Source organism: Gymnogyps californianus, chromosome 2 (assembly GCF_018139145.2).
Source record: "Gymnogyps californianus isolate 813 chromosome 2, ASM1813914v2, whole genome shotgun sequence".
Classification (NCBI taxonomy): domain Eukaryota; kingdom Metazoa; phylum Chordata; class Aves; order Accipitriformes; family Cathartidae; genus Gymnogyps; species Gymnogyps californianus.
In genome coordinates, this window is record NC_059472.1 from 156069381 (window position 1) to 156083132 (window position 13752).

The 13752-nt window shown below is 36.4% G+C and overlaps 1 protein-coding gene across 3 annotated transcripts in view; it reads right to left on the reverse strand.

Annotated features, from left to right (window-relative positions):
• Positions 1–13752, reverse strand: part of WDR37 (WD repeat domain 37) — a 47826-nt gene that overhangs the window by 14217 nt on the left and 19857 nt on the right. For all 3 annotated transcript variants that reach the window (XM_050891640.1, XM_050891639.1, XM_050891641.1), the window contains 6 exons: positions 10488–10623; positions 8953–9024; positions 6774–6818; positions 3456–3532; positions 1862–2099; positions 1182–1323 (listed from right to left, as the gene is read on the reverse strand). In XM_050891640.1, coding sequence (XP_050747597.1) covers positions 1182–1323; positions 1862–2099; positions 3456–3532; positions 6774–6818; positions 8953–9024; positions 10488–10623 — 710 coding nt within the window. The remainder of the gene's footprint in view (positions 1–1181; positions 1324–1861; positions 2100–3455; positions 3533–6773; positions 6819–8952; positions 9025–10487; positions 10624–13752) is intronic.

Below are 13752 nucleotides of genomic sequence, written 5' to 3' on the forward strand. Positions count from 1 at the left end.
AACGCTAATGTCAATCATGTTCCTTTCTCCGAAAAAATGTCCTGGGACAAAGCAATTAATTAGCTCAGAAAAAAAAATGCAAGCACCAATGGACACAAAAACTTCCAACTTTTACAAGTCATTCTAGAAAAAGTGATAGAAGAGTACAAAAATGATGGCACGAAACAATTCTAGGATGCACACCACAAAATTAAGCTTATTCTTCTGTCAGGAGAAGATGGCTACTTATATGGGATGATTGTCATAAACCAAATAATTTGTCAAGCTGAGGAGTCTGGGGTGGGGGGCTTTAAAGAGGTTTTACTTTATATATAGGTTAGCCAACAGCTGGGAAAATGAAACAGTGGATACTGAAACTCAGTCATAATGCAAACTACACATTTGAGTTAACAAGAAATAGAAATGTGAATAAATATTTGTGGTTTTTCTTTTGAGCTAGAATTAACAATCATCTTTTATTCTGAAGAAGGGAGGTGAAATTTGTTTCTGAAACACTCAAGTTCAAACGTTCCAAAATCTTAAAAAAAGATTCGCTGCCTTGGGTAAAGTATGTCAAAGTTACTCCTGCATTTTCCATGTACCAAAGCTCTGATCAACAGAAAGGTAAGTCAACACCACAACACAGATTCTCATGACTACACTTGCCCATACTCAACAGTAGCCAGTATAAAAACTTAACTAAAAACGTTACACCAAAACCACTGTTTTGACAGAACATGGTAATCAGTGCCCTTACTTTAATTTCTTATTTTATGTACCAATTAGAAGCTTTAGCTTAAAGAGTAAAAATTAATCCTGCTTCGTAACCTTTATTTCACACCGAGTATCATGACAAGCAGAGGTAATCTGCTTGATTAACTGCATTACAGCAATACCCCTAAACTACCGGCATTACCAATGCCAAAACCACCCTCATACTTAAATTACCTTTAATTGTGAGGCGTTTTATCTAGACTTACCATATAAGCAATATCACACCAAGAGCCCTGGCTGCTGTTTTGGAAATAAAGTACTGCTGTGTTACATGAAGGAGGACAGTTTCTGTGAAAATGAGTCTCATAAAACAGGGGAATGAACTTAGTACCTCAAAAAGAGCACAGGAACAGTTTTGTTCAGATTAGCAACTGAATACATTTAGAGTTTTGGAACTTGTAAAAACCTGTGAAGGAACTGTCACTTACTCTGTGTGGCCCTGAAAGACATTCACAGAATGGATAGAAGGATCTCTGAAATCCCACAGACGGAAGGTTGTATCGCGTGATGATGTCACCACAAGACGTTGGGTGGGATGTGTACAACAATGTGTTAGCTCTTGGTCATGCCCTACAATCACAGATGAGAACATGTAAGGTAATGAAAATAAGACTTTTCATTTCCACATACACTTGGAATGAAATGCTGATGATTTTTTCTTTTTTCCCCAAACAGAAAAGAATAATAATAATCATTCTGAACTTTTATGTTACTACTGCTGTAAAAGCTTGGAACTGTATTTAAAAGCAAAAAAACCCCACTACTCATTTCACATTATTACTAAGTAGTGATAGGTTATTGCTATTTAATATGCCATGGACACAGGAAAAGCATTTTGCAAGAACTAAAATTTGGCTACACTCAGTTTAAAAACAACTACTTTCATAGGTTATATCACAAGCTTAAAAGAACACAAATTCATGCTCAGAGGATTTACAAGGCTGGAATTTTAGAAACCGTTACAACATTGAGCAGCAGCTTAAGTCTTGTACACACTCGCATTGTACTCCAGAGAAACAACTTACTTTTCCCAATGTTTCGGCATCTACAAATAATCCCACATATAAAAATAAACCACCAATTTATCTTTTTGAGAGTGAACAAATACCTGTAAGAGAATGGACCAGTTCAGAAGTCTCTACATCATACAGATTTGCTGTTCTATCCCACGACGCTGTCACAGCTTGCTTCCCCCCAACAAGCCAGTCAGCTGCTATGACCACTCCTTGATGGCTTTTCAGTGAAGTTAATGGGGCTCTGACAGTGGGACAATCACTAGAACCATCTCCATCTCCATCAGGTTCATCTTTATCTGAGAACTCAACTTCATCTTCTCCAGACATTTGCTATAAAATGCAAGAGAAAAGAGATTTAGAATAAAAGGGAAGGAATGTCTCTAAGTTACATTTTACAGTGTAAATGCTTCCCAATCCCCTTAATGTGAAGAACTTAATTCTGTAGAATCTAGCCTATTCAGGTACTCACTAACAAAAACTTAGTTGGAGGAATAATACCAGTGAGTTAAATGCAGTTTTAATAACTACTTCATTTTAAAATCTCTTCTGAACTGTTCAGCTCTGAGTATCTGTCCCCTTTACTATCTGGTAAGTCTTTTTATATTCCCCTAACTGTACTACCCTCAAGTTTCATTGCAGCACATGTATCAAGGGACTTTTTCTCCTTTCAATTTTTAAGGGTAAGCAGCATCTAACAGGACACTGACTATTTTAATCTTTGGGAAGACAATCATTTACAGCCGTATTTTTATCCATTAGAATCAAAATCATGACATCAATATTTGTCTGCTGGTTGATATGCAGTCATCATGCAGTGCTGATGTAAACTGGTTGCAAAATAAATTCTTTTGCTAACCATGAAGCATTGATCTCTGAACCCTACGTCACTTATGCAAGACAAATACGCTTTTCTTTTGTGATATTTGGATGTGAAAAAGATAACATTTGTACTGCTCTTTCAAAATGGAAATTCCAAATTAAATAAACTGAATCAAACGTTTTCCATTCAGAAATCTATCTCAGATTATACAGCCATCTCTTGCCCCTATTCAGCTTACTGAGCAGCTCATGCTATAAACTACGTTTGTCTTCACAATTTAGTAAGGGTGCTTTTAAGTCAAATACAGCATTTGACAGTCTACTGTAAATACCGACTAAATAAAAGCCTGAGGACAACAACATCAGATAGTGTGATGAGTGCTGGCAAGGGTCGATTAGAAATCAATAAAGATACAATTAAATAAATGCCAAAAATACAAGTCTTTACCATTATTTTCAATTCATAGCAACTATAGCTAATACAGGTGCCTCAGTAAGTTAAGTTACAAGAATTTAACTAGTTTTAAAAGAACGTTATTATTTATGATTTGAATTATTACAAAAAAATTTTACTTTACAGTTCATTTACTTACATGTTTATTACCTTGAACAAAAAGTCAATGAATGTACTTGCAGCTGCATATTCTATTCTGCACCATAGATCTTTGAAAACATGAAGTGAGTCTTTTTTGAAAGAAAGGCTGAAATATATCTGTTAAACTAAAACCTTAAAATCCTACCTTTTGCAATTCTGAAATCATGTAATTTTTTAATTATGTATAAATTTAACATTCAGTCTTATCATAAAACTTGCATCTGGTGAAATTGCTGTGCAACTAGTTTAGTTGCAGTAAGCTGATTGCTTACATTGCAGTCTGCAGTTGGCTGAGGTGTAGGCAACTGTACTATGTATCTCCAGATGTGAGCTGTCTGGTCTCCAGATGCTGCACAGGGGGAAGAGAGATAAAGAAGAGAGAGAGACTAAATAAGAGCATTTCCATGGGCAATAAAAATAAGGTTTAACATTACATTTGGCAATAATGTCTGAGTTGCATCTTTTGCTAACAGATACCATTATGACCTTTTTGGTAAGCAAGTCTCAACATCAACAGTTACTTTCCTGGCTTCAACACTTACAAGAACATAACTCGTTGTACAAAATATAAGTAGCTACCAAATTAATCATTCCTACAGTGAAAACATCCACTTAAATACCACACATCAGAACACGAGTATCACTGCTGTTCTAATGTGTAACATCTGAAGAAGGCATTTAATACATAAACAGGTGCCATCCTTCATTTGCGATTTCTCAAAATATTGGGGTGGTTCTTCATTCAATAATTTCTTCCATTAAACATTTTTAGCATGGTTTTAATGAGAAACCCAAAAGAGCACGTGTGAAGCTATTCTGCTTCTGCCTTAAGCAACTCAGCTTAACTAGCACCAGTTTACAGCTCAGCAGGTACCATCTGATTTTAGACTTAATCTGTTTTTGAAATAGACATCCATTATTAACTAAGGAGAAACTCAAGATTTTCCTTGTTATGGACAAAACGAATATGCTCTAATACCTAGGGGTACAGTGCTGAGAGTTCTAGACTGAGAAGAAAAAGTTTGTTATGAGTATGCATAGCTCTGGCACATGCAATGTACATGAAAGCACTAGGAAAAATATCTCATCTAATAGACCAAGAAAGAAGGCTAGAAGAAAGGTCAACCTTCTATTATTTCTGGTGTCAGTATTCTGCATCAGGGAGGAAGATTTTTTTTATTTTAATCAGTTCTAAATCAATCAAGTGACACTGAAGAACAGCTCCCCTGAAAACTTTCAATGGAAATACTTTGCAGAACCACCTCTCAGAAAAATAATAGAAGAACAAAAATCTAGCTATGGGCAGCTTTTGTTTGTTTGGTTTGGTTTTTATAGTCAGTTTATATAGCAACATAGTTTACGGTACTGAAACAATGGCTACAGTTACCATATGAAAACAGGAAAATCCATATAGCCAAACTTAAATCATTGTTAGCCTAGATAGAAGGCATTCTACTCCCTACCTTCCTTTAAAGTGGTCACTGTAGATGCAGAAAGAAGCAGTGTTTTAATTTCTAACCTCAGTAATAGTTATCCTCATTTTACAATGACTTACCTAATAGCAAACTGAATCCAGATCTCTAATCCCAAAGCTAGTGCCCTAATTGCTGGACCATATGAATCATTATTATTAGCCACATTAGACAGTTTTCAAACCTCAAGCTGCTCTGATGGTATTCTCAGTCCTGAAAACACCTTTACACTAACAGTCATATTTTTGAGCTGTTTTTTCCGCACACTCAATACCACAATATTCTTTTCCTTTACTTCTGGAAATATCATGTATTTCAAAAGGGTTAAGATAGAACAGAACAGCATATTTCAGTTGGAAGGGACCTACAACAATCATCTAGGCCAACTGCCTGACCAATTCAGGGCTGACCAAAAGTTAAAGCATGTTATTAAGGGCATTGTCCAAATGCCTCTTAAACACTGACAGGCATGGGGCATCGACCACCTCTCTAGGAAGCCTGTTCCAGTGTTTGACCATCCTCTCGGTAAAGAAATGCTTCCTAATGTCCAGTCTAAACCTCTCCTGGCACAGCTCTGAACCACTCCCACGCATCCTATCACTGGATACCAGGGAGAAGAGCTCAGCACCTCCCTCTCCACTTCCCCTCCTAGGGAAGCAGTAGAGAGCAATGAGGTCGCCCCTCAGCCTCCTTTTCTCCAAACTAGACAAGCCCAAAGTCCTTAGCTGCTCCTCATAGGACATTCCTTCCAGCCCTTCCACCAGCTTTGTTGCCCTTCACTGGACGCATCCAAGGACCTTCACATCCTTCTTAAATTGTGGGGCCCAGAACTGCACACGGTATTCAAGGTGAGGCCGCCCCAAAGCTGAATACAGCGGGATAATCACCTCTTTTGACCAGCTGGTTGTGCTGTGTTTGATGCACCCCAGGATGCAGTTTGCCCTCTTGGCTGCCAGGGCACATCGCTGACTCCTGTTGAACCTGCTGTCAACCAGCACCCCCAGATCCCTTTCTGCAGGGCTGCTCTCCAGCTACTCCTCTTCCAATTTATACTTGTGCCCGGCATTACTCTGTCCTAGGTGCAGAATCCGGCATTTGGACTTCTTAAATTTCATCTCATTAATCATTGCTCAATGCTCCAATCTATCTAGATCCCTCTGCAAGGCATCTTGTCCCTCAAGAGAGTCAACAGCACCTCCCAGTTTGGTATCATCAAACTTGCTAATGGCGCATTCAACTCCTGCATTCAGATCGTTGACAAATATATTGAACAGAACTGGCCCTAGAATTGAAGCCTGAGGAACATCGCTGGTGACTGGTCGCCAGTCAGATGTAGCCCCATTCACTGCAACTCTTTGAGCTCTGCCCTTCAGCCAGTTCTTCACTCAGCACACCGTGAACCTGCTCATCCCACAGTTGGACAACTTGTCCAGAAGGATGCTGTGAGGGACTGTATCAAAAGCCTAACTAAAATCCAGAAAAATTACATCCACCGCCTTCCCTTCATCCACTAGGTGGGTGACCTTATCAGAGAAGGATATCAAATTAGTTAAACAGGACTTTCCCTTTGTGAACCCATGTTGACTGTGCCTGATGATTGCATTATTCTTTAAATGCCTTTCAACAGTACCCAGTATAATCTTCTCCATAATTTTTCCCAGGAACTGAGGTTGGACTAACAGGTCTGTAGCTCCCTGGGTCTTCCCTGACATCCTTCTTGTAAATTGGAATAACATTGGCTAGCTTCCAGTCAGCAGGGACCTCCCCAGACTCCCAAGACCTTTGGTAGATGATCGAGAGCGGTCCTGCCATAACATCCGCTAGCTCCTTCAATACTCTGTGATGAATCCCATCAGGCCCCATGGACTTGTGAACATTCAGCTGATTTATGATTCTAAGCATCTGGTTTGGAGCAGGTAAGCACAAATGAAAATGATATGACAAATGCAGATGGAAAGATCTCGCTCTGATTTGTTATGCCTTAAAATATAAAAATAATTCAATCAACAAGGATACTGACAAAGCAGTAGGGAGAGGGGCTACAACCAAAAAGATGCTAGCAAATGACACTTCTCCATCATGATTAACATACTCAGCATATGAAAAAACTTTACATACCTGTAAGAGCCACTTGCTCAGTTGGATGAAACTTTATCGAATTTACTGTGTGAAACAAAGTAAAGTTTTAAGCTAGTATACTAAAAAATATTTCACAATTTTTTATCATTAAAAGCACTGAAAAAATCAAGAAGTCTTCAGTTTTAAGTAATTTTTTGTAGTATAGAGATCTCTTAGGTGAGATAAAGCACAATGGTATTTTATTTGAGTACATAAACCTATGTAGTATCAAGGAAAGCAGCTATAGTTGATTTTACAACACCACATATTTTCTAGCAAGTTATTTCCTGAATCTAGTACAAGTGTTTCATATTACAGAGGATAAACAAACCACATTCAAATAATCATGTGTAAGCTGACAGGAGATAATGCTCTGGACTTCCATAAAGAGAATTTAAGTATTCATAACTATTTCTAACATAATGAAAACTTACTATATATGGCCATCAACTTTCTGATTATTACTTAAGATTGCAAGAACTAATGCCTAAAAACCTAATGCAAATAATACAAATTAGATTTCAGTCCTGCAACCATATGTAATCAAAACACGACTGTTTTAAAATAGTCCTGCAGGAATTCTATCAGCCTGCAAAGCTGCTCTTCATTTTTTATTTCAGTGCGTGAGTCAATTACTTTTCATTACTAAGCACTTTCATTTGCAAAATCCGTAAGCTTCTATTCAACAGTTCTTCAAGAAAGAACTTAGAAATCTTTTCCATCCATCATACAAGTAAAATAGATGCTTGTGTTGTCAGGAGAGTGTGGTGTAATGAGTCTAAAAACATACTCCTTAAATTGTTCACACTGAACTAACTCAATGGTGCACCAACTGCTGGCACCGAACACCTTTGCTCCATTTCAAATCAACTGTCAAATGTGAACAAGTAAAGAAAAGTTTTACTAAATGAAAAACACATGATTTTTAATATAATTTATATAAATCTATATAATTTTTATAAATCATAATGTATATAATTTTTTTCTTAGTTTACACACAACTGTTAAAATACAGATTAGAGCTTTTATTATTCTCATGGTTATCCAAATAGCAATTTAAAAAAAAAAAACCAAAAAACTATTGGCATGAAAATACAAGTGATTGGAGTTTTTAAACATGACTTTATGGAGGCTAAAGGTACCCTCTCCATACAGCAAGCAACCTGAGATATCTGAATGAATTAAAGTATTACCTGTTGTTTCTATGCATCTATCTATTAATATCTTTGTGCCGCAGGAGCTACAAGTCATATAGCAGGAAAAAAAAGTAGAATTCATGGTTGAAGCAGCTGACCACTCTCTGGAGAACTTAATTCTATTTGTATCTTTGTCACAAAGTTCATGTGATGTGCTAGCTGAGTTTCTTAACCAAACATACCAGGTCAATAACTGCATTCCTCATTTTCTGGGTGCATGACTCTACACTCCAGGGTATGATCACTCAAAGCGCTCAACTCTCAACAGCAAGTTAAAGCTGTGGAAAACCTCTGCACTTTTGGTCTATAAAACACTATATTGTAACCCGTTATGAGATAGAAAGGGGCTAATCAGGTGCTTGTCAAATTGGACACCAAAAATTAAGATTAACATCAAAAACACGCACTGTACTGCACCTCTCCACCCAAGGAGGGGTTTAAAAACACTGTTTCTGAAATATTCATACTGGCATAGAGGAAGTTAAATGCCCGTATTGAATTAACTGTCTTCAAAACAAGATTTTAATACTATGCAACAAATTATATATGGGATGATGTATTAAACAAAGAAGTGCAAATAGATGTTCACCCAGCATCTGTATTTTGTATCCCAAATATAACACAGATCCTGCAAAGCAGCTGATTTCTGATTATATAAGCTTCTCTTGTTCTGCATATGCACGAGACCTCTGCATGAGTTCTGACATTTAACTTCTGAGTGTCGTAACTGTGCCTGTAGATTTCTTTACATGGACGTGTTTTTTCATTTAGCATTTACAGAACTGCCTTAATATGCCTCTCCAAGAGAGAATCATATTACAAAACATTCTCTGTATGAAGATTAGTGGAACTTCACAATTGACTTGTTAATAGTGTTGGCAAACCTGCAAGTGAAACCGCAATAAACATTTTTGTAGTTGTCCAAAACACATTTCCCCCTCCCACACTCTGTTTCCAGTTTTCACAACATGCCCTTATCTTACCTGATCCAACATGCCCTACATACTTGACAAGGCACTTCCCTGTTTCTATGCTCCACAGCAAAGCAGTGTGATCTACAAGGTTAAAAAGCAGCTGTAAATATTGTTACAAATGTATGTTTTTCACTTTTAACCTATTCAACAAACAAGTTATCTTCGAATGTAGAGCATACCATACGAGATAGATTTCAAATGTAGAACAGACCAAATCCTCTTGATTACCACCTTATATACAAAATATAAAAGGTTCCTATCATTATAACTTAATACACATCTCCCCCAAAAAAGTAAAGGTGCTGTCCCCATCAGATTAATTTGCAGATAGTATTGAAAGACAAATTCTACTTTTGCTATTTTTCCTAACTTGGTTCTATACTTATGTATAATGCTCCATCTATGTATCATGAGATTCAGAAAGAACACAGAAAGCATTCAGTGGTGAAAAAGTCAGGCAGTCACTACAAACGAGAGTTCTATGCACAAACTATTTACTTCCTGCATAGAAGTCCCAAATGCATATAGGTCACTGCAGAGCACTACAAAAACTTACTTAAAAAAGAAATCACTCCAAATGCCACTCCTTTATCCTGCCACACCCCAAAATAAATAATTAATATAAGTATTTGTAAGTGGGGAGAACCTTAATGCTGAAATGGAGAATGGCTGTTTCCAAGTTAAATCAGGACAAAGGAAAGACTTCCCACACAAAGACAAAATGTGCCCCTCAGTGGGCACATAAAAATGTTAACAGTTCAGTTTATGAAGCAGAGGTATGTTATATACACCATATATATATATATATAACCGTATATATATATAACCGTAATATTATGTCCAGTAAGTGTCTTCAGATTCTGTTCCAGCTTCAAAAGACTGTCACTTCAAACTGACCAATTCTAACTAGTTATGGTTTACTTCCCTAATAATTTTCCAAAACCACACAAGCCTCTAGATTGATTTTTGGATCATAATAGATTTAGTGACTTATTCATTAGTGCCTGTTCCCTCTCAAGTGGGAACGAAGGAATCTAATAAGTTAATAAGAACTGAAAATATAAGATTTTTAACTGCCCCTACATGCTTAGACAAAAGCCAGATGAATGTAAGAATACAAGAACATGCAAACTATGACTAAGTCTACAGCTTCTATAAAACAAAGGCTAAACAATACTATCATAGAAAGTCTGCAGGGATCTCTGTATACAGCCGTATAGCATTCTGTGTGAGAGACCTCTCCAAGCAAGCAGCTCCCCAACCCACCCATCTGCACCATTCAACAGGCTACAGCTGACTAAGGAGAGCATGACCTGCTTGGAAGCTAACTGGCACATACTTTAGAAAGATCAACAAGGATGCCTGAACCTTCTAAAGGTTAAATGCACTTCAAGGAAATTCCAATTTAAGAATTTTTCAGCTACTGAACTTCTTTAAATCAACTCCTTCAGTGTGGAGCTAAGTACTCAAGTATGCTTTTGATGTACATTTGCTATGGGACTAAACCAGAATTTTCTAAAGATTCAAGCAACACAAAACTTTACCAGCAGATGCAGTTCCCAACACCACTGGTTGAGTTTTCGCGACACTGACATCCCATATACCATCCCTGTGGCCAACATATTCCTTTACCAGTTGACAGATTGCCCTTGATGTTGTAGTTTTAAAACTGGATACAATCTGAAATAGCAGAGAGACCAACATTTTTTTCCACATTGACCCAAGATTAAGTAATTATCTCACAAATACAAATAGATACTAACTTTTTCATAATGATTCTTCAGTGTTCTGACAGTTCATTATTGTCAAAAATTTGACATTTAATGGTAGGAAAGTAAGTTTGGATGCAAACATGCCTCAATTTCTTTTTTTTTTCTTTTTTTACAACACTCCCCTTTTTACAGAATGCAAGATAAACTATTCTGTACTACAATAACGCAATCTCATTGGAGTAATGAGTTGTACAAATGCAGTGTGTACTTCCCATTCAGTTTGGGTAATGGATTATAATTTAAAAAAAAAAGAAAAAACAAAAAACCTCAAAACTTTCCTTGCCTATTCCCAAACAAGTACCTCTGATAACTTAAAGATGGTCCATGTTATCCAGTGTAACATCTTTGAAAAAATGTGCTTATTATGTAATTCTAGTAAAAGCCAGAAACATTCCCATTTAAAACACATATTGCTGTTTTTCTTCAAAACTGCACAAAGCTAATCAAATCAAACATTAACCTGAGAGCATATGCCAGTTTATTTGTGTAATAAAGCTTTTTTTTTTTAAGATATGTCAAACTCATCTAAATATTTGATAAGTACATTCCTTGAAAGTCAGTGCTACTAGGGGAAAACAGAGAAGACTCATTAAATCCAAATTAGTATGTGTGTAAGTATTACCAAGTGAAAGGAAGAAAAAGTCTAGCAAAAATTGTAAAACTACAAGGCACTATAGTACAGGAAGGCTGAAAACAGTATCTATAGAAAGGAACCGAATTACAAAAATTCTACATTTTCAGGTAAAGGGGAGTGCAATATTTAAAAAAAAAAAAAAAAAAAAAAAAAGTAGTTTGTCTTGCTGGAACACTTCCAGGGACAGCTGAAATCAAGAGTGGTGAAAGACGACTTCAAAAAGCAAACCCACTGTTAAAAATACCCTATTTTTACCCCACAAGTCTTGAAGCTCATAACTGTTCTTTGAGAAAGACTATCTGAAAAGCTGTGTTAAAACGGAAACAAAAAGACGACTTCAATTTATCAGTGTTTTCCTCTGCATGCAATTATGGGCAGGCATCTATCTGACCGGTTAAGCCAAAACCTTTAAATGCTTCAACACAAATCACATTAAGACTTATCCACAGCTTAGTAAAAGTTAGAAAATTAATTAAGTCTACATTTCAGATACAATAAACTAAAGTTAAAATCCCATTAGTTTTCGGTATCAAAAAAGGTCTTAAGTATGTCATTAAAGCAAATTACTTCCAAAAAGGTTTTTAAGTTAAAGAATATCTGCAAGAGCATTCCAAATCGTGAGCATGTCAACTTTCCAATGATGAAATGATAATGCCCTATTTGAATTCCAAATTAACAGCTAATATGCATTTCGGTTTCACAGCAGAAGAAGGAACAATCATTAAGGATGCATTGAAAAGAAAATGTGTTAATGGTAAAGATTATTAGTTCAACCATACTGCAGAGTTTCATAGGCTTTGAATACAATCCTACAGATGCAACTTTCACATTGAACATTGTCCTCGAACTAAATGGAGTCATGTATGAGAAGTGGAACAGCAGAATTAAGTCAACAGTTAAGGACTAATATAGCGCTTAGCTCAAACTCCAAACTTGAAGTTTTTCAACTTTCAACCCCACACTTGAACTATGCTTCCATTCTGTCTTTCTAATGTTGAGTCAAATCCTCATGCAAAAGTTTTCTACGAGAAACTATCTCCTACTCATCAACAAGCACAGATTTTCCAAAACTGCTGGACAATAGTTTCATTGATCATTTAATGGCAAGGCTGTAGAACTCCTTTTGGAGTACTAGCAGTCTTGAACAAACACACAAAAGATGAGAGTTCAAGAACACTATTTAACACTAATTATCCAGATATAGATATTTATTTAACGCACACTTTTTCTATACTTTTTTTTTCTTCTTTCTTTCTTTTTTGCTGTCCCTCACTTCACATACCAGTAATTGGATAAACCAGATAGTGCCTGGATTACTTCCTGGTTCCTTAACCATACATAAACCATTTTCCAAGAACGGAAAGGAAACACTTTAATAACATGCAACTTGCTAAAAAGAGGCCTCTGTATTGCAGAAATTTTTTTAAAATAACTTCATCAGATCTCAGATTATCATATAGAAACACAAATAAGTAGGCAATCATATCTTGAGTGTGTTTCACCCCTTTCTCTGTCCTCTTTCTTAAATCCATGTATTTTCATGTACTTCCTTCTATACAGAGATTTGTTAATAAGGAAACAATTGTTTGCCATGTAAACAATCAAAAATTGCAAATTGAAACACCATGAAAACAATTGTTTACCATGTAAACAACTGAAAACTGAATACAAATTGAAACAATTCCATGGCAAACAAATGGCAACACCCTGTAAAAATGTCTCTTAAGCAGACCGGACACATTAGAAATAAGAATGAAAACTTGGCCAACTCAGGGCCAGTCCAGCAGCATTACACTGTGACTGATGAATGGAATTTCCTGTGGAGCAACATTAAGCAGTGGGGTCAAAAACTACATCTTCCAAAAAGTTTTATTCCTTTCAACTGCTGAGTGAAGAAATACCTTCCTTTAAGAGTCCTTTTCCTGATCCAAAAGAATCAGAGATCCTGGAAGTTAGTTTATGATGGAGTGAGTTACATCATTTCAGTTTATTTTAGGACTCTGCATAAATTGTTAATGTTTTCCTGATGTCTTAACAACTGTCATAGCCAGGTATTGTTAACATCAGCAGTATCATCTTAACATCAAAACACAAATTTCACATAGTGATTCCTGCATCTACAAACAACTGCAGTTAAATTACAGGATCTTGTCCATTAACATAAACAAAAAATTATTTTTAGAGTACCAAGCACCAAATCTACTCTCTCTCTTCAGGATTTGGGCACTCGTAGATAATCCCTACTGCCAACTTAATATTCAGACTCCTAACTCAGCTAAGGGATGAAAAGTATCCAGGTATGGGAATTGTCTATGAAGGACTCGAATTAAGCATGTTTACCTCAGCGTTTTCCCCAAGAAAACAAACAGATTGCTTTAGTCTTAGCATGTTTTACCAATATTA